General features: G+C 44.6%; 1 protein-coding gene across 8 annotated transcripts; it reads left to right on the top strand.

The window, feature by feature from the left end:
- Nucleotides 1-2,673: 2,673 nt before the first annotated feature.
- Nucleotides 2,674-25,810, top strand: STRADA (STE20 related adaptor alpha). Of its 8 annotated transcripts, none has more exons than XM_081029591.1 (13): nt 2,674-2,870; nt 7,146-7,225; nt 8,925-8,982; nt 11,298-11,326; nt 16,903-17,005; nt 17,425-17,546; nt 18,992-19,100; nt 19,211-19,334; nt 21,288-21,459; nt 22,001-22,105; nt 24,077-24,318; nt 24,570-24,612; nt 24,908-25,810. In XM_081029591.1, exons 2-13 carry the CDS (start codon nt 7,190-7,192, stop codon nt 25,058-25,060), a joined length of 1,296 nt encoding a protein of 431 aa, XP_080885717.1. In that variant the 5' UTR covers nt 2,674-2,870; nt 7,146-7,189; the 3' UTR covers nt 25,061-25,810. The 8 variants fall into 8 exon arrangements, with proteins under 8 accessions (XP_080885717.1, XP_080885719.1, XP_080885722.1 ...); XM_081029592.1 differs by having other exon boundaries at nt 2,756-2,870; nt 7,146-7,201; XM_081029595.1 differs by lacking the exon at nt 11,298-11,326 and having other exon boundaries at nt 2,796-2,870; nt 24,908-25,809.
- Nucleotides 25,811-27,614: the final 1,804 nt, after the last annotated feature.

Genomic DNA, 27,614 nt, shown 5'->3' with positions numbered 1-27,614 from the left:
TTTTATCCAAATAGTGTAGCTTTATTTGTTTAAAAGATACCAGGCCTTTTTAAGTATTTACTTCCATGGGAGTTATTTGGAAATCGAATAATATTACTCTGTCTAGGTTATTTATTGTATCAGCTTTGCTTGAGGGAAAACTCTTAAGTGCCCTCCTATCACATTTTCAACTTAAATACTACATAGCTCTTTCTTCATCTTTTTCCTGAATATAACCGTATCACTTAGTAAGGTTGTAGCAAAGCTAGAATTGAAGCCAGTTTTCCACTTCAGGAAAGAGCCCTGGATTTATTGGCAGGATCCTACCTGGCAGCTGTCCTAGTGCTTTAACAAGTCTGTTTCCTCATCTAAAGGAGCATTACCTACTCTCCCCTTTCTAAAATGCTGTTCAGAGGATCATATTAGATAACATGTATAAAGTGCTTTGACATAAAATGCTGTGCAAATTAATCCTGCTAAACTTGTTAAGCTACACATCATAAGCATTCCACTTGTGTGTTCTAGGCAATTAGTTTTACCTTTCACACAGTTATGTGGTACCTTGAAGGGGGCAATGCCCTTAGTTTAAACTGGATGCTCAGAGTTAAAAACAAAACAGGATCATCAATCCACATCCACTCCTCTAGGCTTCAAGCCAGTTTCAGAACGCTCCAGAAATCTTGGGAGAGCCCCAACCCTTATTATAAGTAGGTGAAAAGCATCAGAGGGCTTGTGCATCACAGGGATCATAATTCAAAAGCAAAACAAGAAAAAATTGACTGTAAATACTGCAAGTTGACCTTTCATAACACCGGTTTTCTAAGTTTTCTGGACTTAGTCAGCCCTGGAAAACTAAACCTAATGGAAATTTGCTCCTTGAAACTGTCAGAACAGAGTCTGGGTCAAAAGGTTCTCTATGTCAACCAAGAAACCCCCAGCCTAAGAGAAAGCTTGTAGGAGTTTGTTTGAGCCAAACTGATGACAATTTCTGGGAAGCAAAATCTCAAGGGATTAAGAAAATGCAAAGGGGCGGTTTGCAGCTTATTTTATACATAGAATCAAAGGAGGAGGGTTACATGAAATCCATTAGTGGTAGATTAAGGGTGTGGGAGAAAGCAAAGCAGGGAAATCTCTGGGATTGGATAAAAGTAAACTGGAGAGACAGGTACCTCTTTTAGATGGGAATTTTTTATGTTCACGCCATCTTATGTGGTATTTTCAGTCTCCTGAGCTTGTCAGGTTTAACCTGTGGCTCCTTTTCCATCCTCATCTAACTAAGCTTTTGTAGGCAGTCATGAAAATGGTGAGATCGTTTAGCCCCTTTGGTAGACTGATACCCAGCTAGAAAATAACATAGCTACTGGGCTATGAGAACAGATGGGAAGTACCTCCATGTTTAAATTACTCATTATGGTGGCTGCATCAAGTTTCGTGTTTGCAGGCACTGACTTCTCTAGTACCCCCAACTCCAAAGACCACATGGGAAGAAGGTTTCTCCAAAAGAACATCACCAAGAATTTTACTTCAATTTCTGCTACTATCTTGCTTTGTCAATTTACCAAGTCTGCTGCTGAGAGAGGCATTGTATTTTGAGGATGAGAGAATAATAAGAGTAGTGCTTTGGAATGTTAAATCAGTAGATAAGATCAAAGTGATGTATATAAAATTGAATGAGACCTTGAGGTGCAAATCGGTTTACTGGCAAAGTTCACATTCAGTCTCAAAGTCACGTTTCTGCCCCTGTTTGGATGTAACTGACCTCCCCCACTTTGGAAGTTAGACCAGTATAAATCTGTGTCAAGGGTCAGAACTAGGAAGAGCTTGATGGTATATATCCAATTTTGGAACTACCTCCTCCATGGGTGCAGTAAGTCAGTGAATAAAAGGCAACTTCACAAAAGGGAGTCTTGCTCCATCACCTGATGGCTTCATCATTTCTCAAGCGCTGCCTGCCTTGGCTTAGGCTAGCTTTCCCATCAAGGCAAACCTTACAGGTTTTTGCAAACAAAACATGAGTTGCAAATGAGGAGTGACCCAGAAACGAAAAGATCCAGAAGGATAAAAATGACAGTTACCATTAATTGAGCTATTTTCTTCCTTGTACAGAGAAGTAACCTGAAGCAGAGAGGTGAGTTTCCCCTTAGCACTTGTCAGTTTAGTGCGGGAGAGGCCAAAGTGAGGGGCGTTTGAGATGTATTCAATGAAAAGGGCGCGACAGGTTTTTTCCCATTGAAGTCCTACCGCACGAAATGAAAATAAAATCCTCAAAGTAGCCAAGTCAGCAGCCAGTGTTGGTTAGCCTTACTCTAGTCCCCTTGACTCTTCAGTATCGAAATCATCTACTTCCTTCCTGCTGCGGGGGCGAAGGCTCTGGGGAGTCCTTTTCGAACCCTGCAGTGCTCACCCACAAACTAGGTCTTTGGCTTCCACACACTTGGGGAAACGAGTCCCTTCCGTGGGAAACGGAATGCTGTCTGGTACGCGCTGCGCGGAATAAAAACTCAACACCCGGAGAACCGCACCTCCGCGCTGCCGCTGCTGGGGTGCCCGCGGCAACCGAAGCGACGGGAAAGTCAGACAGAGCTTCCCCAACAGAGAGGGCCGGGAGGACGGGGGCGGAGCTTCCCCATCGGGGCGGGGCGGAGCTTCCCCATCGGGGCGGGGCGGGGCGGGGCGGGGCGGAGCTTCCCCATCGGGGCGGGGCGGGGCGGAGCTTCCTCGTCCTCTCCGGGGCGGGGCGGAACTCGCCCCCAGCTCTCCCGGGGTCCCTCTAACTGCGCATGGCACGTTGCGTACCTCCCCCCCAGCAACCGGCCGGGCTGCGGCGAGGTTATAAACTGAGGAGGCGGAGCTGAGACGGGGTCGGGACTTCGTGCTAACTCCAGGACCAGGTACCGGACTGGCGGGGCCGCCTGCTGCGCTCCAGGGATCAGTCCCTCCTCTCCCTGACGCCGATTTCATCTCCTCGGGGCGGGCCTTCCTCCGAGAGGCCATCCCGGCTCTCCCCCCTCGCCCTCCACGGCCCCCTTTTCACGCGAGTCCTCGATTCCCGCAATGAGGGCTTGCAGCCGGAAAGCAGAATAGGCTTGGGCCTGGCGGGGAGACCCAAGAGCGGAGTTGCTAGGCGGGAGAGGCAAGCTCCTGCTTCCCGCCCCTTCTCCTCCACCCCACCCCCCAACTTCCAGGTGGCGTACCTGAGGCCCAGGTGTCAATTTGTCCTGCTGTAGCGAAGAGGCGGCACCTCCCAGTGCTTCCCGCCCCCTTCCCATTCCCATCTCATCCCAGGCTGGACAGGCAGCGGATCAAGCCCCCTTAAGGACAGAAACCTAGGTGACTCCGTGAATCAGACACAACAAAGAGCTCCTAACTGTCTTGTTTTCCAAGAATGGTTAAGTGCCCACAGATTTGGGGAGGAGATGGCGGGGGGGAGGGGGTGTTGACGGTAGGGAAGTGAACACCGGGGAAGGGGAGTGGTTAAATAAAATTGTTCAAGTTTTCGGGAGATGGAGAACTAACTTACTTGTCTAGCCTTCTGCTCAGATATCCTTTCGTTTCCCAACTGGACTTCCCCCAAAGAGGATAAGCCTTTCGAATTGCTCCTTTTATTATCGTAGAATCTGTTCAAGTAGAACCATATTCCAGTACGTATTGGCAGCATAAGACAATTCTGCATTGACTGATTCATACTTTCTAGAGACACCCAAGACTGTGTTCTTGTCCCTGACAGTAGAAGAAACCAAAGCTTACCTGATTACGTGTCTCAGGCCAGGATCCTATTCAGCCATTGCTATGGACCCAAAAGCTCGCCTCCCAGCCTGCTGATTTTCTCTCACCCTTTTCTCCTTCAGTGAATTTCCATCACTTGTATTGCTTTAGCTGCTAACTCCCAACTACACATAGTCATCTCTAACCTCTCTCTCGAGCATCAGTCTTAACTTTTTAAACTAAATGCTATGTATGTATTTCCACTTGGAATATGTAACTGTTTTCTCAACTGCGATATGATTTAAAACTTTGAGCTCATCTTTCCACCAAAACCACTTCCACCTCTGAGCTTTCCTGTTTTGTGGTTGACACACTATTCTTTTCCCAGTTACTTGGAGACAAAACACACACACATTGGAGTCATCAGAGCTGATGATAAGGTAGTGAGATGGATAAGGTAGTCTCTGGGATGGGACATTTTCAAGCAAACTAGATAACCTTATATCCAGGAGTTTGTAAAAGCTTTTCCTCTAAAGGGTAGAGGATGGGCTAGAGATTTACTGTGTCCTTACTAACTAAACAAAATTTCTTTGTTTTTCTCCCCCATCCATTTCTTTTTTTTTTTTTTTTCCCCATCCATTTCTTAACATTCCCTCTGCCACAGGCTCTTATCACCAAAAATATGGTTCCACTCTAATTGTATTCTAATTGGCATTCCTTTCTCTGGATTATTTCCATGTCTCCTTCTCCCATCCCTTTGCAAATTAATACCTCTTCTGTGTTCCTTAGAACAGGGCTTCTGAAACGTTAGTCAATATGATGGTCCACAGATCAGCAGCACTGCCATAATCTGGGAGCTTGTTAGAAGCACCAGGCCCCACTTGAGACCTTCTGAATCAAAATGCATTTTAACAAGATGCTCAAGTGATTTGCATGCACAGTAAAGTTTGAGAGACACTACCTTATACCACCGTTTTGTGTTTGTCCCCTGTTCAAAACCTACAGTGGCTTTCTATTGCCTGCTGAATAAAATCCATACTCGAGCATGCATTTAAGACCCATTCATTGCTCTCATATATGTGGAGTTCTGCTTCTGTAACCGCTTCACGTTAACTGGAGAATATATGCAAAATGCTGACACACTCCTCAGCACATTTGGTCAGCCAGCCATTCAATATTACTGTGTACCTACTATGTTGTAGGCACTATTCTAGAAACGGAGATACACCTGTGGAGCAGACAAAGTAAGCACTAAATTATCACTGGCTAATACTATTTTATGCTTGGAATTCCCATTCTAAATCCTATTTGACATTCGAGCCCCACCCCTTCATGAAACTATCCTGGTCCACCCATTACAGTAATCTTCCCCTTCGCTGAACTCCATAAGGAGTTGCCCATTTGTGCTTGTGTATCTCCACACCTGCTGAATTAAAATTTTTGAAGGTAGGCGTTCAGGTATCCATAGGTTTTTACTTTTTAGAACTACACGAGTTAATTTGAAACACATCCTGGTTTTGGAACCAATGGTTCAGATCATTAATGAAGCTGTAGATGTGGCAGCCGAGAGCCAGTTCTTAGGTCTCTCCAAATGGGCAGTTGCATTAGTTTATGCAGTGTTTTGCAATTGGCTTTACTTTCTATTTCCAATATTTTCCCAGAGCATAGACAATTCTTTCTGTAGATAAAATTCATCTCTCATCTACATTAATAGTCTCTTTCTCTTGTAGACTGCATATGGATATGAACCTTGTTTCCTCTTAAATTTCTTTTGCATATTATTAAACTGTATATTCTACCTTTTTTTTTCAAATTCAATCTATATTTTTACTATTTCATGGCAGCATACATGATTCTCAACACGGTGGGCAGGAGGCTTCTCTGAATTTCTCTGAAGCAGTTCTAAGGATTCCTAGAACTCTATGGACCGAATTAAGTCCCACCCCCATTGCTATATCACTACCATAACTCCTCACAAGCACACCTCCAAAAAAAAGGGAAATACGGCAGATTTTCTTTCTAGATTCTTAAAAAGCATTTCTAAGTACTTATTTTAGTCGTTTTACTTTTTAAATCAACTTTATTGAGACATAATTTACCTACAATAAAATACACCTATCTTAAGTGTAGTTTGTTGCGTTTTGCCAGATAGAGTCCTGCATCCACGACCCAGTTAAGATATGGAATATTTATTTCTCTCACCCCTGAAAGTTCTCATCTCTTTGAAGTTGGTCCCTCATCTCATCCTTGATCCCAGGCAACCAGTGATCTTTCTGTCACAACATTTAACTTGCTCTAGAATTTCATGTAAATGGAAACAATATGTAGATTTGTGTGACTTCTTTCATTTAATGTGATATTGTTGCATCTACCGTGTTTCCCTGAAAATAAGAGCGGGTCTTATATTAAATTTTGCTTGAAAAGATGCATTAGGGCTTCTGTTCAGGGGATGTCATCTTGAAAAATCATGCTAGGGCTTATTTTCTGGTTATGTCTTATTTTCGGGGAAACACGGTAGCAGTAGTTCCTTTTTATTGTTGAGTAGTATTCCACTGGTGTGTATACCACATTTTGTTTATATACTTACCAGTTGGTAGACGTTTGGATTGTTTCCAATTTAGGGCTATTGTGAATAATGCTATCATGAATATTTATGCACAAGTCTATGTGAACATATGTTTCCTTTTTTTTTTTTTTTTAGATTATCTAGGAGTAGCACTATTGGGTCATAAACGATTAAACTATTTTAACATTCCCACCAGCAATGGGTGAGAGTTCCAGTTGATTGATATCCTTGGTAACACTTGGTATTGCTACATGGCAAACCAAGGAAGTGAAAAAATGAGGCAATTATTAACTTTTGGGGAAAAAATGGGTGTAGAGAAAGAAGACATGGTCATCTTTACCTATTATCTCAGCTATGAAGCATGTTTGCACAGTCAAAGTAATGTAAAGATGGATTATTGATTTAACCAAAAATTATGCCAGGACTATGTTGAAGGCAGGAAGGTAGAGTGCAGGCAGGTGATGCAGGGGCCCTTAGTCTTCATTTACCATGGTAGGAAGTTAGTAGATGAATGTCCAAAATGAATAAGTCAGGGCCATATAAACATTATTTAAGAATGGTGATTAAAAGGTTAAACAGCCAAAAGAATTGAAGGTAATTGCTTCTGGGAAAGGGTCAGTGGGGGGTTGGGCCAACAGAAATTTAAAAATTAAAGAAGAAAACCATATAATAAACTTTCCTTACAGAGATTGCAGTATTTCAGAATGTACTTCGCCTAAGTACATCTATGTTTATCATCAAGGAAAGTTTCTCTAAACAGATCTTTAGTATCGAGCACCTTTTAGGTTTAGTACAGTGCTTTGAATAGTGGACTTGTAGGAAGTTTTTGTTAATCAAAAGATATTTCTAAAAAAGGAGATTTGACTAACTCAACCTGTTTCTATTTTCCTTTTAGGTTTAAGTTTTTGAAATTGAAATAGGTCTACACATTAGGAACTCATGTCTTTTCTTGTAAGTAAACCAGAGCGAATTAGGGTGAGTGTTTCTATTCTTCTGGCTTTACTATTTTCATTTTCTGAAAAGCAGTGTGTTTTGGCAGATACTGTAGGTGGTTTTTTATGTGATACTCAGAATCATACAGAAGTGAGGGGTGTGGGAAGTGAGGCAGGTAGTGCAGCCTCTACTCCTGAGAAAAGAGCTTGCAGGCAGAGGTTGACCAGACACACACAATACATCGCCCAGCTTGTCTGATAGAGAAGAAACAAGATGGCTTATTTTGTGACTATCAGTCATTCAACATTAAATGAGGTGAATGTGTAGATATGCAACTGCTAAAGATCTGTCCTTTTCCTGTGTAATTTCAGTGAGTTTGTGTGTTTTAAAAATCTGCATCAAATTCTAATGATTGGAACACTTTCCCAAATATAGTCATAGGTTTTAATGGAAGACTTTTTAACCATGAAAAATTTTATACCTGAAAACTTCACCAGCTAAAATTACCTCAAGAACAAATGAAATACTGACTTTAGCTTCTTTACAAGCTTCCGTGATTTCATAAAAGAGTATCTTATTTCATTTATTATCAAGTACTTATTTTCTGAATGCAGTAGTAATTATTTTAAAAGTCTTGGAATAATGTATAAGTCCTGTGAAACATTATGAACATACCACTTTCTTTAAATATTAAAATGGCACAATTTGTGGGGTTTTTTTTAAATATTTTGTGGTACACTGCATGATTTTTTTATATCAAGTTTTTAATTTACGGTGCTATTTGTTCTTTTAATTTGGAAAAAAATTGACATAGAGAAGGACAGAGAATGATGTTATAGTTCCGATTCATAATCCATATTATGCAACTTATTTCTGAATGTTACCTAATCTTTTTTCTTATGTTTATGTATAAGAACAATTTATATTGGAAAGAGTAGACAACACTGTTAATTACGAGGAAAAACTGAATCTCTCCTTAGGCTGAACTCTGCCCCATGGAAAGAATGTCCCCACGCCAAACTTTAACACCAGTCCTTAAAGTGAAATACAATCTTGATTCCATTGCTTTTAAATATGAGCTTCTTTTCTATTTCAACCTAGTCTGACTCAGGTGAAACCAGACCACTTACAGTCTGATGGAAATCCAATACCCATTTGAAATAGGCCAGTAAAGTGAACCATAGATTGTTCATGCTAGTTTGGGCCTTGTAAACTTGGTAAAAAAAAATGTAAGCAGTGATTCTTTAGAAATCCTAGTGGAAGAAAGAACTTGCAGCTTGCATTTTCCTTTTACTAACTACTAGAGCTTTGTGAAAAACCACTGTTTCTTCCGTTTTCTGTGTTGTGAATTCCAGTAATATTTTCCAAATTGGCATTCATGGTCCTAAGCTTCTATAATAGACAGCCATGGAATGAGTAAGACAGAACCAAAAGGTAATTTCATGTATAGGAAGGACAAAAACTTTCATTATTAGGGCCGGTACTGCGTGTTTTTCATCTGTCAGGTTTAAGAATCATTCATCAAATTAGGCAAAGAGGAATAGAGACAGGAATTAATCTATTGTTTTCAGTTGATTTAAATCTAAGATTCTTTTCAAAACTTTTCTGTAGGACGATATCTTAACTGTACTGCATGATTCTGTTTTTGTAGTTGTGTTTTTGTTTGTCTGCCTAATGACTAATAGCTAATTTTTTGTGGCTTGGAAGAAATACTAATTCTCTTTGGGGTTTTCCTCTTTAGCGGTGGGTCTCGGAAAAGTTCATTGTTGAGGGCTTAAGAGATTTGGAACTATTTGGAGGTAAGTACAGTAATGGCATTTAGCCATCACTTCAGGGTAAATCGCACTACTCTTGTTGACAAAAGCAATTTATAGAAATTAGCAATTCTAAGGGCAAGTGTAAACTACAGTTGTTATATTTATTTGGCTCCTTTTTGAATCCATGGTTTCCCAAAGATTTGAGGACTAATGTGGCAGTTGTCCTTGGCCTGTCTGTATAGTTAGAAAGCTAGTATGTACTTGAAGGCACATGTATTTCTTCTAAGTATTTGTCCAGTTGAAATACATATTCTTAAAGGGGAAAAAAACAACTAAGTGTTTAACAGTCTTTATCCTTGGAGATTTTAAAAATAAAATTATAGTCAGGACAAAGGCAGCAATGATATAAAAGTTCTGGTTTTACTGATTAATCTAGTTGAGTCATCTTTTCATGTTAGAAATTATGAGACTTAAGAGAACTAAGGAAAAAAAATTGTCAAGACAAAAATATTAACTTCCGATTGGAAAAAAATACTGTTGATTTTAGAAGTAAAGTAGGTTTGCAACTTTGAGGTTTATCATGCCCAGGTATCCTCCTTTGGCTGTTTCATATTGAGCCTTTTTGGGAACTGTGATCTTAACCTTCAATAAATAAAATTGTTTTCTATAAAAATAATAGTAGTAGAGCCCCATTCTCTGTGCCTCGACCTCAAGATACTCTCTTTGGCACCTGTAGCTCAAGAAACAGGTTATCAGATTGAATGAGTTGGTTGACTGACCCAGAATACCCCCAGGTAGGCTTTAGTAATCGAAAACTCAAACTTGTTAATTACTAGGTGGTGCCTATTAATTTATTTTCTCTAATGCTGCTCAACAAACTTCTGGAGTAGTAGTATTCGTGAATTCTGTCAGTGTTGTACTTTAGACAAATGAGAGTTTAGAAAAATGCTGAGTTATTTTTGTTTGAGTCATAAAGAACAAAAATTAGCTGTACAACGGAGGAAAGGCTAATGGAACAAAAATCCTATATCCTGATCCTGTTCTCTATTTCTTCCCATCATTAATGGGAATACAATGGTTTAAAAGTAAACATTGACATTGGAAATTGAGTTGGATGTCCAGTTTATAATTAGTTAAAAATATGCCAGTACATGTGAATTAAACTAATGGATTTTGGTTTCAGTGTCCTGAGTGTAGGATCTCTGGCTATCTTTTGACAATTTCCTAGTCTCTGATCTGAGGAGGATGAAGAAATTGTTCTGTGTATTGTTTACAGCTTGATGAAGTACATATTTCCAAGTTTTAAACAACTTGGAATTTGCCTTCTACTCTGGAAGATCGGGTTTGATTTCCTTTCATTTATTCACCTGGCTCTTACCTGTGACAGATGGTCTTAAACAACTGCTCCTGCCATTTGTGTACCAGAAAACTGATGTCCAAGGCCCCAAAAAAATCTTATTTTGATAAATTGAGGCTACCTGACTCTGCAGCCAGTATACTCTAGCAATGCAGTTGGATGCTCTTAAATTGTAAAACCAATTTAAGATTTTTAGAAATGTACTCCAATACTTTACAGTTAAAAATCTTACTTTGATGATTTTTATCGCTTTTCAAGAATGGAGAAAATCAAAGCACAGATACAGAAATTGTCCGACTGAAGAGCAGAAAGTTGTTTCAGTTGTCCTTCATTCCTTTTCACCAAGAGTAGCAGAGGGCCCCAAAGCTTTTGCTTTGTGTGCATTCAGAATAGCATGTGTCTGACTGGAGAACCAAGTGGGTCATAGTCCCATATATACATGTTGCTGTATTAAAACTTTTTTGTCTATTTTTTAAAAACCTGTTTTCTAGTCTCTGCACTCCATGGGAAATAGCCAACCATCACTATAACTTTATAATGAATTATTCATAGTATAAAACTCTGAACCCAGCCTATTAAAAGTACTAGGTTGGTGCAAAAGTAATTGCGGTTTTTGCAATTTTTAATCTTTTAAACCGCAATTACTTTTGCACCAACCTAATAACATTGTGTGCTAATGAAAAGTAAATGTATGACCAGAATTAGAGCAGTTGAATTATGCTCAGCAAAGAATCCCCATAGAATAGTAGCCTTGCCAAGCTGTTAAGAGCCATAGATTCATGTTTAGAACCCCACCCACCTGCAGCATTTTTACTGTGGATCTCTGTGTGTGTCTGTGTGTGTCTGTGTTGATGTATAGCACAGCAGGCGCTTTTCACTGCGATGACTATTAAGTGGTTTCCATTAATAAACGTAGTCCTAAGTGTAATACTTGCTGTTCTGAATGTGCGTGTGTCTTCTACTCAAAACAAAATGCCAACGATCAATTTCTCTACTCCAGAGCAGCCTCCGGCTGACACTCGGAGAAAAGTAAGTGACTTTCTAGGCCCTAGCACTATGGCCGTTGCATGGCAATGACTTCTCGTGAAAATTTGTGTGTTTTGTTGGCCGTATCATTTTAAGTTTCTGCTTCTCTGTCATTGAGCTTTATGTGAAGTGTAATCCTTCTACCGGTGGAAATTCAGGTTTCACCCTGGAAAGATTTTGATGTGTACTTTGAAAACTGAAAAAGTCTTAGGCACTTTTTGTCTGTCCTGGGGATAAAGGTCTCCTCTCCTTCCTAACCTACCGATCACCCACCACCCCTTCCAAATAAAGGAAAAAGTTGCAACAATCACAAAGGTGGTTATTGTTTAGTGGCTAGTGATACTCAATTCTCCATCCTTAGTCTATTAATAATAGATTTCAGTCCACAGAGATGACACAGATCTCTGTCTAGATTATAAGGCAGAACCTCCAAAATCTTAACCTTAAACACAAAACCCCAAATTAAAAAGTTCAATACAGAAAATGTGTTTTTTTTTTAATTGGCAAAAGCTGCAAGACTCTTGCCCTGCTTCCTACTCTTGTAGTTTATTTTACCTAAGGAAATAACACCAGACATGCAGTGTACCAAGCTATTTTTGATTATGTGAATCAGTGTCTTATAAAGACAGTGGGTAAGAAGCCTTTTCTAAATAGACTTCCTACTCCTTTCAGATGACAGACATTTGCATCTTTGCAGGCAGCCCCCGAGTGAATGAAGGGTGATGATGTTGACTAGGAATTTCTCAGAGTAAAGCTTTGGCTGTGCTTAGATAGCCGGCTAGTCAGGCAGGAGTCCCTCTTTCTCAGATCCAAATATTTTCCAGTCAGGAGACCAAAAACATGTAATATCAGTTAGGTTATTTTTCCAGAATACAATGCCAATTATGTATCATTTTTATATTGTCACGGCTGTTGGTGTTGTACCAAAAGTTATCCTGTGTGAAACCTGTGGGAGGTTGAATGTGTTTGTTTGGAAGCATTTCATATTACTGTCTTCATGTGCTTTATTATATTTTGTTTTGAACTCCTTGAAACAAAAGTTTTCATTTTGTGGTCATTTCTGGGTATCAGTATTTTATGGATATCAGATATTATGTATTTTTCAAATGATTCAAAATGAATAAAATGCTTTCATGGTGTGGGAAACTGAGAAAAGGCTTTGATAAAATTAGTTTCTTTTCCTAGGCAATTTGAGATTATACATTGTACTAATAAAACTATACCATGCTGTGTTTAAAGAGAATGGACTAAATATTTCATTCTTTTCACCTGAATTTTGACCTTTTCTAAATCTGAAACAATACAATGAATTAACCTGCCTTTCTTGGGGCAATATCAGAGCAGACCTCTTCTTTCAAAATATCACCTTTGTTTGTTCGTCTGTTTTCCTCAGTAAAGGTCGGTTTCTCTCTGAGTCCAGACCTATAAAACATCCACAAAGTAGAAAGCTGCCATTTTAGGACCATTTCCAGTGGGTTGGGGACAGAATGGTAGAGGGGACGCAGCAACCACTAGACTAGTTCATTTCATGCAATTCAGATTGCCCAAGAACTCATATTCCAAACTACCTAAAGAATTTCATTTTCTAAAATTTTTGAGTAGTTTTCTGTAGTCAACAGTGACAGTAGAAATATTTGTCAAATTATTAACTAATCACTTCAGTAGATTAATGAATCATTCCCAACTTGGCTCAACAAGAGTATGTCTTTAGTGTGTAGCCTGGCAGACAGTATGTCTTATATGCACTCCTAGCAAGGAAGAGGGAACAGAGACAATAAAACAGTATCTAGCTGTAGTTTTTCCAAAGGGAGTTATTTAAAATGCATACAGTAAATATTTTAATCTCAGAACTTCAGCTGTCTGTCATATTCAAATTAGAGAAACATTAAGGAGTTTGCCTGGAGATCAGAGGAGAGAAGACCTTCAAATACAAAGTAGCTCTAGATGTGTCCTCATGGGGGCCATATTGTTACCTGCTGAAAACTGCAGTATAGTAAATCCTCACTTAACGCTGCCGATAGGTTCTGTGACTAAGCGAAGTGACACGTAACGAAACCAGTTTCACCATAGGCTATATATAAACAAGAGTTAATTCCTACAGCATCTATCTCATCAACGTTATAACGAAACGATGATGAACAAAACAATGTTATTCGAAAACCTGCTGTACTTTCTCACATGCAGGTATCAGATTCTGATCTATAAAGTCCCCCTAGTGGATGTGTCGTGTGAGGGCCAGCATTTCCAGTGTAGACCGTGACATTGAACCCTGTCTCCAATGGAACTGGCTGGTATTATACGTTGACTCTACTCTCCTCTTCAGCCCACGGGAATGACGAGACAACAGGCAGAAAACCCCCTCAGGTCACACTTTGCTTACATGACTTTTTTTAAGTATGTGCCAGGATTGGTGTAGACACTGGGGAATACATCAGTGAGCAAGATGGACAAGGTCCGTGCCCTCAAGGGGCCTGCATTCTAGTAGAGAAGACAGGGGATAGATAAGTAAACTGCACTGATCCCTACTGAGAAGAAAGTCAAGCAAGATGACTAATAAAGTACTAGGAACCTACATTACTTTGGCTGGACAGAGTCTTCAGTGAATAAATGACATTTAAGTTGAGACCTCAGTGATAAGGAGGAAACCGCCTTGAGAAAGTGGCAGGGGCAGGGGAGAAGTAGGGCAGGAGTGTCCCAAACAAGTAGGACTGGAGCCTCAATGGTTATGGGTCGGGGGAGGGTGGTATGAGATGAAGTCAGAGAAGCAGGCAGCGGCCAGAGCACGTGGGTACTCCCAGGCCAGAGTAGGGAGCTGGGTCTGAAAGCAACCCCGTGGGTTTGTATTAACTGGTGACACTGCTTTTATTGAGGAGTAAATTAGGACTTGAGAACACAGGATCTGCAGAGCAAGAATAGGTTCAGGGGCTTGCAGGTATAAGGGTCAAGAAGATGGGACTCTTTAAGATTAACTTAGCATGCAGCTTGTAAATGCTAAATGATGGGGCGTCGCCAGTCTAGAGTTCTTGGTTAAAGCTTTGTGCTCCATTTGGTCCCTTGGTCACGTAGCTCTCACCTGTCTGAGACACCTGTGAGGCATGTCATAACCAGTATAAGATAGTTTCCAGAAGCTACAGTGGTTATTAAATGATCCTAGAATTTGTTTCCAGAGCATTTGAAAACACAAACAAGTATAAAAACCCAAATCAAACCAACCTTAAGTATCGATCAAGCTCTGCTTAGGATTCCCTGTTTTCTCTGTTCCATCTTATTTGTTGAGCAGGAGAGTGACCAAAACGTAGATAGTGAAAGAGGGAAGAGAAGAATAGGATTCCCATTTATTGAATACCTGTGATACACCAGGCAGCTCTCGCTCTTTACGTGTTTTATCTCATTTAACGGTAACAACACTCCTATGAAGTGGGAATTATTCCACTGATGAGATAACGGGGGAACCCAAGAGGTTAGAGTAATTTGATCAAGGTCACAGAACATGTGATTGACCTGAGCTCAAGTTCTGTCTCTGTCTGGCCCCTAAGCCTCTGGTCTCCACATTACACCATACATTTTCCTTATAATAGCCCTTCCCGAAATTTAACAGATGTTAAGCACAAAAGGTTACTCTGGACATGTATCTTTGGTAAATGCTAGGTTAAACAAAGCTGAACAAGTCCCTTACTACAGAACTTCTCGAAGCCTTTAATATGCAAGTACACCTTGTGATTCTCCATGAGAGTACACTGCATTTTCTAACTTAATCAGACACATAAACTTTTTTCATGCATTAACTGCCAGTTTCAGTGTTCTCTGGGGCCTAGTTTGGGGAAATCCTGCATTAAAACAACTCTATACAAAAATGAACAGGAGACAGAAAGAAGCATTTTCACCTTGGAGAAAACCCAAATGGCCAACAAATATATGAAAAGGTGCTCGACGTCATTAACCACCATGGAGATGTTAATCAAAGTCACAATGAGATTGGCCAAAATTAAGTCTGAGTACACCAAGTTTGGGGAAAAGATGGCTCAATGAGAACATACTTGCTGGAGGGAGTACAAATTGGTATAGCCAGTTTGGAAAACAACTTGGCCTTATCTCGTAAAGTCAGTTGTTCGTATACGCTGTGACGTAGCAGTTCCACTCCTGGGTTTAAGCTCTAGAGTAACTTACATATTTGCATCAAGAGACACATTTAAACATGTTTCTAATAGCACAGTTCGGAATAGCAAAACTAAAAAACAACCCAAAAAGTCCATCACCATTGGAATGGTGAGATATGTTCACAATGAATATTATACAATATGGGGGTACAATGTGGCTAAATAAAACAGTATGGATGAATCTTAGAAATATAAAAATTGATTCAATTAGAAATATGATTTGCTGACAAAACTCAATCTTGCTTGACTAAGTCGTCTTATTGTCACTACGTGGTACGAGAGGCAGAACCCCACTTGGTTTCTTTCCCCATTGGCAGCATCAATTGTTTTAAACCCAGATGTGCTTGAAACATCAGGGATTCCCAACAAGGTGGTACGACCATGTCAGAACGTTCTCAGCTCACACTCTTCTGGTTAGTATTGAGCCAAGAGCCTTTCATGTGTTCACAAAGACCTTTTCCTGACTAGAGGTCAGGTTCAATGAATGCAGCATGTGAGCTGCCTAAGATTCTCCATTTCAGTTAGACACACATCCAAAGAAAGAGGATCCAAAAGAAAGAAAAATACTCAGAAAGAAAACTACACAGTCCGTAAGTCATACAAATAAATTTAGGTCTGGAAGAAGGAAACTGGGCCTATTCAACTGAAGGAAGAGTTATTGGTCTGCCATGTATTTTGCTGGGCACTTTCCTTCAGGACCTCAAAAGCCAGAAGTGTGACGCCCACATCCTAAATGGCTGGTATCTAGCTTTGTCTGCAGCATGAATGGGCAGGAATGAGGCAGTGGTCACTTTGGCTCCCTGGGATGATGGCTGAGACCGACAGCTCTGTTCCTCGTCTGCAGCCCAGTGTGTTGGCTGTTTTCTTGCTTCCCTTGGAAATACCAGAGAATGATTGGTCTGGGGTCTTGGTTTGCCAAATGTTGCTTATGGACACATTTTCCCTATAGCAAGATTCAGCATTTCACCTTTGGCATCTTGTAGGCAGGACCTTAAAAATAGGACTCCAGCGTAGCAAGAAATGCAAGAGAACCCTCCACTTCTCCGTCCCCGTTCTCTTTGCTAAACGTGCCTTCTGCAGACAGGCTTTCCCCAAGTAAGAATTGCATCGTTTTTAGCAAATGAGCCAGTTGTTGGAAAGGACAAGCAAATCAACAGTTGCCTGGAACTGGCCCTTGTCCCCCACCCATTTGTAGACAGCGCTGACACTTCCTTGCTCTGATACTAGAGCTATTCCCACATTGAGCACCTGATGTTTTACTTTACGTTTCTCGTTAAAGAATGCTGGCCCTAGTTCTTTGCCCCCGAGTCAGAATTTCCGTTTCTTTCGATGCCAGTCTCCTCATGGGTCTGAATTACCACCTCCCCACTCCCATCCCACCCCCAATTTTCTCTCACTAACCTATTTTTCTTTTTTCTTTAGGCCAATGAGGCGAGCTCAGAGTCGATAGCGTCCTTCTCTAAGCAGGAGATCATGAGTAGCTTCCTGCCGGAGGGAGGCTGTTATGAGCTCCTCACCATCATAGGTAATGGCCAGGGCTGTCATGATTTTCATGCTCCCAGGGACCCCTGCGGCTCTCCCAGCATCTCCACAGGAATGTGTACCAGAGGCTGTCAGCTAGTTACAGGAATAGTAGCGACAGGACTGGCTTCTGTGGGACTCTGCCGCTTTTCTTCCAAGTATGGGAAAGAGGTGATGTTATCAGGAAAGGATCTCTTTTGCAATTTTTGTCTTTTTGTTAACACTTCTGGTGTCCTGGGCCATATAGTCAGTCTGAATGGTTGGCTGGGAAGCAACTGATAGGAGAAAAGTCAAGAAATGTCAGCCATGGAAAGTAATAGTCGTGAAAGTTTTCACTTGAATTTTCTTTTTAAATCAAGTTTCTTTAAGGAAGAAAACCTTTGTTGCTGGTGTCCTTGTGTATGCCCCCCTCTTTTCTTTCAGGCAAAGGATTTGAGGACTTGATGACAGTGAATCTAGCAAGGTACAGACCCACGGGAGAGTATGTGACCGTTCGAAGAATTAACCTCGAAGCTTGTTCCAATGAGATGGTGACGTTCTTGCAGGTAATACAGTTCAAATGTGAGCCTTGCAGAGTGGGCGCTCAGTTCCAGTACTAATTACAAGGCATCTCTTACATCTGCCTCTTGAAAGTAGCTTGCAGGAAATGAAAGTAGACCAAGCCAAGAAGTTACGGAAGCTCTCAATGAAGAATCTTGGGCATTTTGCACTAAGGGTTCTGGAATGCCGCTCAGCCCAATTTGTGTTCCCCTCTTCTCCAAAGACTCCTGGGCCTCGTTTATTTATTATTAAGAGAGGCCAAGTAACTTGCCCATGGTTGCACTCACGAGTAAGTGGCAGAGGCAGGATTCAAACCCAGGCAATCCTGTTCCAGGCGTGGGGCACCGGCCCTGCTGTGGGTGGACAGCTTCCGGCTCTTAGCGTCCTATTTGCCTGAGGTTCCTTTTTATTGGAGAAGCAGGTAGCTGCCCTTTTGTTCAACTGGGAGAGACCGCAGGTCTAGTCACTGGCTGGGGACTGCTGTCCCTGTGGGCATGCACTGGGAACCCCGTCGGGCTAGGACCTGGGGCAGCGTATTTGTAGTTCCGTTAGTTGCAGCCCCTCCCACGTTTTCATTCGCGATGTTTTTCAGAATTCATGCTTATGACGGTGCTCTAATACCACTTCACATGTTCAGAGTAGTTTTGCGGGTAGTTCTGAGGATGGGACAGAAAGTCAGTCCTTAATTAGTTATTTGGAAAGAACACACCTAAGTTTGTTCTAGAGCACGCTGGACTTTCTGATTCTTCTCCTCATTCTGTAAGAGCAGTGGACAGACAAGTAGCAGGTACTGCCTGTTTGGCCTTAGCTCACATCCCAGAGGCCGGGATCCTTGAGTTTCTGTTCTTTTGTCCAATTTTTTTCACATGTTTTGTCCAAGTTTATTTTTAAATTCTGTAGGTCTTACACTTTCTGCAGCTACTCCTAAGGAAGAGCTCTATCTCTCAATCTGAGATTGCTGTAGAAATATCTTCTAATGTTTAGTAGTTGTCATTTGTTCTTTAAGTACTTTCTTCCCTTGTTTCTGTTGATTGCAACGTTTTCCTTTAGAGAGGAAAACTTTTTTTTTTTAATCTTAAAGAGTCGTTCTATTTCTTGACCCTTGAAGTTGAGCTAAACTTAGAACTTCATGTCTTCAACCAACAGCTTGTTTCCATCACCTCTGATGGGCAAGCTGGGGCCCTGTGCTGTGTTAGCAGTTTCCCTGTTGGCGGGGTTGTCCCTGGAGGCTCTCTGGGATTGGCTGGCAGAGCCAGACTGGCAGAAGTTGGCAAAGCAATGCTGGCTTCTCTGTAGAGAGAACACAGCCTGCTTTCTCTCCGGCTGGAGGGCACCTGCTTAGAGCACCCAGAACGTACTAGGTCCACGTGTTATTCATGCTGCCACCTTCCCGATGAGTGTCATCCCTCAGTGCCCCTTGGTTCTGACTTCAGTTTACCATTGCTTTCAGGGGGAGCTTCATGTCTCTAAACTCTTCAACCATCCCAACATCCTGCCATATCGAGCCACCTTTATTGCAGACAACGAGCTGTGGATTGTCACATCATTCATGGCCTATGGTGAGCGGGAAAGGGGTCCTGGTGGAGATGGGGTCTAGGAGCTCTGTTGTCTGCTGGCTCATGTGCTGCCCCATTAGCCTTCCCTATCTGCCGACAATGCTTTTCTTCAGGTTCTGCGAAGGATCTCATCTGTACACACTTCATGGATGGCATGAATGAGCTGGCCATCGCTTACATCCTGCAGGGGGTGCTCAAGGCCCTAGACTACGTCCACCACATGGGCCACGTACACAGGTGCGTTCTCAGGCTCCTCACCCTTCCCTAGAGCCGGGGTCTGTGCCTATGGGCTCGATTAACGGCGGAAGGTTGATGGAAGTTAGTGAAGCCGAGTCTAAATCAAAGCTCAGGAGTGCCTCGCCTCTGAGTGGGTGGACAGAGCACTTTTCCTGTCAGAGCTGAAGCTGCTGATTTTCTCTTTACTGAGCAGCTTGGTCCTGAGCTTTGTGTGAGAGGAACATCTGACATGAACCCTGCACCCCGATACCTCCCTTCCTTGGGACAAACTGGTGTGTGATCCCCAGAGTCAGCCCTATGCTGAGAGGCTGGGGAAGAGACAGGTTACTTAGCAGATGGTGTGAGGAAAAGCGGGTCACGGTAGGGAAGATAATAAAACTGGACCCCTGCCTAACTCCACATACAAAGGAGCTCTTCAGATGCATTAAAGGCCTAAAGGTCAGCTGTCAAACTACAAACTTAGAAGGAAATGTGAGGAAATACTTTTGTGATCTAAGGTATAGGAGGACTTCTAAATATTGGAAGCACAACACATAAGAGAAAAAGTTGATGGATTTGATTCTATCAAGATTGAAGCTTTCTCTCCAATACAGGACTCTTTGAACAAAGTTAAGAAATGGGTGACAGTGTAGAAGACGTTAGCGTCGTCTAAAACACACGGGAGATAGGTAACAAGGAAATCTTGTGAATCAACAAGGAAAGGAGAGCTAAGCAATGGAAAAATGAGCAAAGGATATGAACTTAATAAAAGAGCAACAGTCATCTGAACAGACACTCAAGTCTAGCAGTAATCAGAAAAGCAAATTAAAACAGGCGGATGTCACCTTATACACCAGAGAATGGTGTAATTTGGAGGCTGGGCGAGGCCCAGTGTGGTGAGAGAGTAGGGTCTCTTGTCCATATAGTGGCAGGTGGCCTGAGGCAGCCATTCAGGTCACGTGAAACTGGGACCATCAATGCTGCCACTGGCTGTACACCCCAAAGAAGCCCTCACACAGGCCCATCAGGAGACATGTATGTGTCATTGTTCATATTCATGGTAGGAGACAGTATAAGTATCCCTTTGTCACGCGGGGTGGCATGCGGGGTCTCCGGTCCCGCTCCCCGCCTAAGAACTCAGGATATGGTGAGGAACACCCACGGAGCCATAGGTAGGGGAGTCACACCACTATAGTCTCGCTGGCGGCTGGGTTGGAGACACAGGAAGCAGGAGCCACACGATTCGCAACCTGCCGCCCACTTCTCTGCCAACCAACCTCACTTGCTAACTGCAATCCACGCCTGCTAGGGCAGCCACGGCAGTTATATCAGTGGCCAATGGCTAACCGGTAACAGCTGACGGCCAACTAGTCACAGCTGATGGCCATCTACTACCCAAACCAGCACCTTTCCATGTGAGGCCGAGAGCCTGGAAACTGCTCTCCTGGCTCTGTCCCCACAGCCTTCCTGGAAGAATGTATGAGTAAAACTGTTAGATCCCACCCCGGAGTATAGGTGGCAATTAGAAGCAAAGATGGGATGTTTATAGAGGGCAACAGGAATGGGTCTTGAAAACATGGCACTGAGAGCAAAAGGAAGAATGGGATGTATAACACAGTGTAGCTTTAGGTAAATTGAACGTGTATGCATACAGAACAATGATACATTTTACAAGAACAAACAATACAGATTAATGTTAGTGGGTAGTAGGGGAAGCAGTGGTCAGCATAAAAGAGAACTATAACAAAATAGAAATAAGTTTTAAAATCTTGTGGTATGTACATGGGGTCGTGCTATATCCTCCTTTTTGTGTATGTTTTAAACTATAAAAATAAGTATATAATGTTTGTATACATGTATCTCACACACACACACACACTGCCGGGGGGAGCTGACTGGATCTAGTGTGCGAGGACCAAAGGTTTGTGGTGTGCGGGGCTCCTGCGGCCCTGAAACCCCGCCCCCCCCCCCCAGGAGTGTCAAAGCCAGCCACATCCTGATCTCCGCGGACGGGAAGGTCTACCTGTCTGGTTTACGCAGCAATCTCAGCATGATCAGCCATGGGCAGCGGCAGCGTGTGGTCCACGACTTTCCCAAGTACAGTATCAAGGTTCTGCCCTGGCTCAGCCCGGAAGTCCTCCAGCAGGTCTGTACTGGGTCCCGAAGACCCCATCCCACCACCTCAGGATTTGCCAAGGGCGGCTTCAGGAATTCCCTGGGATGGGGGTGCTCTCTGCTTCTGTGTGGAAGAAGGGTACCTGTTGGCAGGTAGACCCGGGCGGCTTCTCGGCTTCTCGGCCTGGGCACTTTGTGCTCCTTGCAGGTTAAGAAGTACCCCTCTCTATGGGGTCCCGACCTGTCGACTTTGGCTCCCTTCAGAGATCATCCCATCTTAGGGGAAGTGAGCCTTTGGGAAAGAGGTGGTGCTCTCTCCATTCCTGCACTAAGTGCGAGCATGGGGCCGCGCTGCTTCCTGCTGGTTCCATACCATCACCCAACAGCCAGTCCTTCTCAAATAGCAGCTGCTCTTCGGTAATGTAGGCAAGGAAAAGTCTTAGCAGCTGGCCCTGATTTGGGGACAGGCATTCTTAACCTCTCTTCAGGGTTTGCTCCACCCCCTTGTTTTTCTAAGAACCAACACCAAGGCTACAGATGGAGTAATCTGTGGCTTTTTTCTCCCAAACTAGAATCTTCAGGGTTATGATGCCAAATCTGACATCTACAGTGTGGGAATCGCAGCCTGTGAGCTGGCCAATGGCCATGTCCCCTTTAAGGATATGCCTGCCACCCAGGTGAGCCTGCAGCCCAGTGGTTTCCCTTTTGCCTGTCTGCCTGCCTGCCTTCTACACGTGCTTGTTGAGTACCTGCCACTCAGAACACTGGGCTGGGTTACTCAGATGAAAGACACAATCCTTTCCTTCATGAGCCCCACCCAGTGGGGAGATGGTTGTATAACTGTTTACTTTGCTGTGATAACTGCTGTGGAAATGGAGCCCATGGAGCCTGGGGAAGGGCGCTCAGGAGCAGGCCCACTGCTAATGATTGCAGGGCCTGGAGCAGGCATGCAAATGGAGGCCCCCACACCAGGTCTATTTAAAATGTATACATCAAGCTCACAGATTTTTGTAAATGTATAAAATATGTTCTGTCCTCCTACTGTGATAAATATATGTGGAAAGCCAGTTTCTAATTTAGATTCTCAGACTTTTGTCCGTGTCCCTTACATGACTGCCCTTTGACCACCCCCAGGCGTACACAGCCAGTGGCATTGTAAACCCTTGGGAGATAGACCCAGGGAAGAGGCTCTCCAGGCCTTCTGAAGTCCAAACAGTGGACGTGATCACTGGGGCAAGGTTGCCTGGGTCCCACGTACCTAGAACACGATCTCGAACTGGGAGGGAGTGCAGGTGGGCTTGCAGGCTCTGAGTGAGCCTCTCCCTTGAACCCACAGACTGCTTGCCCTGTGTGGAGGAGGGCAGCTAGAATGGCCAGAGGGGAACTCTCTAGAGCAGGGGGCCCAGGGAGGCTTCTGTGAGCAAGTGACACTTGAATCCTGAAGGCAAATAGGAGTTAACTGAAGAATGGGAACCAGAGGAAATTCTTAGGCGGAGGGACCAGCATGTGCAGAGACCCAGGATCGGGGCGATAGCCAGTAGTGGTACACGGCTGAAGTAAAGGTGCATGGGGGTGGGGCACTGGGCGATGTGGCTGGAGGAGGAAGCAAAGGCACGTCATGGAGGGCTTTGTGCCACGCCAGGGCATTGGCTTCCTGTCCCAAAGCATGTGGGGAATTGCTAGGCTTTTAAGCACACGAGCGATAACATCAGAAATATGTTTTAGAAAGATCACTAGCAGGCGGATTAGATCTGGTAGACTGGTTAGGAAGGTGTGGAAATCTAGGTGAGGAATCTAGAAGACCTCCATAAAACAGTGACAGATGCTCAGGAAAGCGTCAAAAGGCTGTTTAAGGTGAATGAGCGGTACAGATCCAGAAACAGCGTTATCCAGTAGAACTTTCTGAGATGATGCAAATGTTCTTCCTCTGCACTCCAGTATGTAGCTACTAGCCAGGAGTAGCCACTTAGGCACTTCAAATGTGGCCAGTGAGACTGAGGAGCTGAGTTCTAAACCTAATTTAAAGTAACAAATATAAGTAGCCACTTGTGGCTAGTGGTTACCATAGTATCAAAGCTCTAGAGCAATTTCCAGGTTTCTGGCTTGGACAGAACAATTCCCAGGGACTTGGACAGTGATCACCAAGATGGGGCCAGTTTTACACGTGCTGAGTCCGAGGGCTTTCAAACAGCTGCCCAAGCTTGGCCTGCCCCTGGGCACACGGCTCCTGTGCAGCCTGTGACAGCGACAACTCACAGTGACACTGCAGGTGCTGCCTAATGGACCCCCTCAGTCCCACCTGGGCTTGGCAAATCGGGGCTGGGCCTCAAAGAAAGTAACCCGGCTGCTGCCTTCATCCTCGGGAGAGGACTCTGCAGTTAAGGGTAGAGGAGATTGTATACCCCTCTTCCAGCCATGGAGAAGGGGGGCACTTTTTTGTAGTCCCTCTCCTCTTCTTCAGTGTGGCCTACCTCAGGTGTGGCTGCCAAGCCAGTGGTCAGCATGCCTTTGGAAAAGTTACTTATTCTACTCCTGTTTTTCCTCCCCCCCAATCACATTTATATGCTGGGAAAAGTGTCTTTGTGAAGCAGCGCTATGGGTCTCCCCGGGGCCCCCCTCCAGCCCAGGCCTGGCTCTGTCATCTGCAGATGCTGCTGGAGAAGCTGAATGGCACAGTGCCCTGCCTGTTGGACACGAGCACCATCCCCGCTGAGGAGCTGACTATGAGCACCTTGCGCTCAGCTGCCAACTCTGGCCTGAGCGACAGCCTGGCCACCAGCACCCCCAGGACCTCCAATGGCGACTCGCCCCCCCACCCCTATTACCGCACTTTTTCCCCCCACTTCCACCACTTTGTGGAGCAGTGCCTTCAGCGCAACCCCGACGTAAGGTATGTCCGCTGGGCTGGAGGTGAAGGCAGAGCTTGAGGGGGTGCCTCTGCCCTGTAGAAGTCTGGGTTCCCCTGAGGAGTCCCCACAGCAAGAGGGGTCAGCCTGGCGGTTTGCTAAGAAGCCAGCCTGAGTAGCTCTGTTTGTTGGGGAGCTGAGGGAAGAAGTAGAGGGGTCTTGTGGGTAAGGTGTATGCAGCAGGATTTGGGAAATCTGGGGCTCGGGTGATGTTGGTCTCCCTCTTTCTCTGCAGACCAAGTGCCAGCACCCTCCTGAACCATTCTTTTTTCAAGCAGGTACAGTAGCAAGCACTTTGCCAAGGTTCCCTGATTTTTCTTGCCTGTGAGTCTAACCCCGCCCCCGCTCAATCCCTTTAGCATTGGGGTTTTAGGTATCTTCTCCTCTCTTTGAGTGAGAGAAATGACCATTTTCTGAAGGCCCCTAAATTAAGGCGCTGCTCCTTCCTCTCCCTCATAGAGACTCTGGACTCCAAGGCCCAACTGTCACTAGCACATGCATGGTTCCTTGCCCCCATGGTGTCCTGGGACCCGGAGCAACAAGTTCCACCCTCAGCTCTCTCTCCTCCCCTAGATCAAGCGACGCGCCTCAGAGGCTTTGCCTGAGTTACTTCGTCCTGTCACCCCCATCATCAATTTTGAGGGCAGCCAGTCTCAGGACCACAGTGGCATCTTCGGCCTAGTAACAAACATGGAAGAGTTGGAGGTGGATGACTGGGAGTTCTGAGCCTCTGAAGAAGGTGCATTTCCCAGCAGGGGACATGTGAGCCTGCAGGGGCCCTTCCTGAGGGCTGACCACATTCCCACCCTTCTGGGTGCAGATTGGGGAGAAAGGACATTTCTGCCAGGAGAGTTGCCTGCTTACTGACTGGGAAAGAAATTCCTGGAGAGAAACTGCTCCAGGGCTTCTGAGACACCAGGGAATCCCAACAGTCAGGGATTGCGAGAGGCCAGAAAGCTGACATTCTCAGCCCTGGATGCTCGAGGGGTCTCTTCAGAAGGAAGAGATGCTGTTCTGGCCCTGGGGGCTGAAGTTCAAACCCAGGGTTTAACTCATTGACATAGGGACCTGTGTGACTTCCTCTGCCCACTCTTGCTCTCCTACCTGCCAAATTCCGTTCTTTTCCTGTGCTCAGATCCTGTAGGTCGGTCCATGGAGGGGCAAGCAATAAGCAACCTGCTCTCCCTCCCCTCTGATCTCTCTCTAGTGACTGGAGGGAAAGGTATTTTTCTCTTTGTAAGCCCCAGGTTCAGGCTGGGGCCGTTCGTCCTTGTCCCTGTGACTGCTTAGGCTCTGACACCCATGGTTCATCCGTGTAGTGCATTTCTTTCCTCCCAAGAATCCAGCTCACTGCCTCCTGCCAGCTGCCTTGGTGCTCCCTCCAAAGGCCATAATGTCTTGTCTAGCTAGAGGGCTTATGTCCTTATGTCATGTTAGTTTTATTACCAGAACAAATTAAAAACGTCAGAGAATCCATTGGAGAGTGGCATTGTTGTGTGTTGGCCATACAGGCTCAGACATGAGTCATTCCGCCCTGGGTTCTGTCATCCGAGTGGTCCCACAAGTGGAAGCACAGCAGTGACCTCACAAGACACCAATTTCTTTTAGAAGCCGTAATAGACTGGTCTCTTAACTATCTAAACTTTAGAGACTATTAATTTTAGCCTGTGGCCATCAAACCACTTTGAGGCTGGAAAGGTCTAGGTACTGTAGACAGCCTCTCCGCCGGACTATTTCGGGGCCACTAGGAGTCCAGGCAGAAGCAGCTCACCTGGCAGACAAGCAGGTGGAGGGTTTTGTTTTGTAACATGACTTGCGTTGTTTTGTAACATGAGGTATCTCCTTACTATTGGAACTGATACCCAAAGAGCAGGTAACCTGAGTCAGATGGGTCCCCTGCCCTGTCATCCTGGCCGGCAGCCAGAGCATCCGTGCCAGGGGTGATTCTAACCTCGGTCTTCTCCATGCTGCTTCCCAGCAGATGTGCACCTTCCCTCCTGCCAGTCCCTCAGGTGGGGTGTCCTGCTCTGGGTGAGATGCCCTCCTCTGGGTGAAAGGCACTTCAAATGTCAGATTAAGGAAGTGCCCTGCCCTCTTCCCTGAAGCTGCTTTGAACCATCAAATGCTCTCACTTTCCCTTTTCTCAGAAATTGTACCACCAGTTTAAACACAAACAACCCTCTTCTTTGGGCAGTTACAGTGGTTGAGGTGAAGGAATAACATCAACCATGAGGGAGAGTGGGGAGACCTGAAATGGAGTGAGAAGGCCAGGTCACATTTATTTCCAACCCTTCTCCTTCCCCCTGCCCAGCTCACTTTTTCCCTTTAAACCTCAGGTTCTCTTTTCTTAACACCATTATCAGCTGATTTTCTTTGCCTGTAACCTGCATTTCTCACCTTGCTCGTCAGTTCATTTCCAACGCCCAAACTGCTGACTGTGGTGGCTACCTGCAGCTCAGCCCACAGAGTTGTCCCGTGCAGTGAAAGGGGGCCGCAGGCTCTGGGTGGCCAGACAGTGCCCAGCTGCCAGCCTAGCCCTGCTCCCAGTGCCCCTGAGGGCTTCACCTTCCTTGCATCCCTACAGCCCCCTTTGAGAATATGAGGACAAGTATGGAACCTTTGCCAGGAAAGATGTACATGAACAGTTTTGGAAGTTTCTCACACACACACCCCATCCAGGGAGTCCGCAGGCCTGCATGCAGCTCAGCCCAAACAAACCTTCCTCTAGAGAGGAACAGGAGCTGAGGAGAGAAGTGAAGCACAACGTCAATGCATTGAGAGCCAAGGGAACAGCGGGGGTGGGTGGGTGGGGGGAGGCTGGGAAATCCTGCTGCCTAGCCCCCTTCCCCTGCCAGGTGCCGAGGCGCTGAGCTGTCCTGCTCCTTGACAAGTGCGTGGGCCGGGCTCTGGAGCCACTAGTTCTATTCCTGCCATAGTGTGGGAACAGCTATGTTTAGAGCTGGGCTTCGCCAAACAACTTCCAGCCTGATGTCAGACAGAGCCCTGCAGTCCCTAGCGCCCAGTAGGCTCCCAGTCTCCCAGCAGAGGTCCATCCAGAAGGCACCGCCCAATCCCTCCATGAGAGTGATGGTCATCTGCCACCTGTGTGCCTCAGACCTGTTGTGCTGTGGGTCCGGCTTGGCCAGAGAGGCAAGGCAGTAAGGAGCCGGGGTGAGAAGACCTGGTTTCTCACCCAGCCCTGCTGTGAAGCCTGTGAAGCCAGCTGTTACCTGGAACAACTCACTTCAAATCCTTAGGCCTCCTCCCTTGTGTTACATGA

Source organism: Rhinolophus hipposideros (assembly GCF_964194185.1).
Source record: "Rhinolophus hipposideros genome assembly, chromosome: 20".
In the NCBI taxonomy this organism is placed as follows: domain Eukaryota; kingdom Metazoa; phylum Chordata; class Mammalia; order Chiroptera; family Rhinolophidae; genus Rhinolophus; species Rhinolophus hipposideros.
This window is presented reverse-complemented; position numbering and strand designations above follow the sequence as displayed.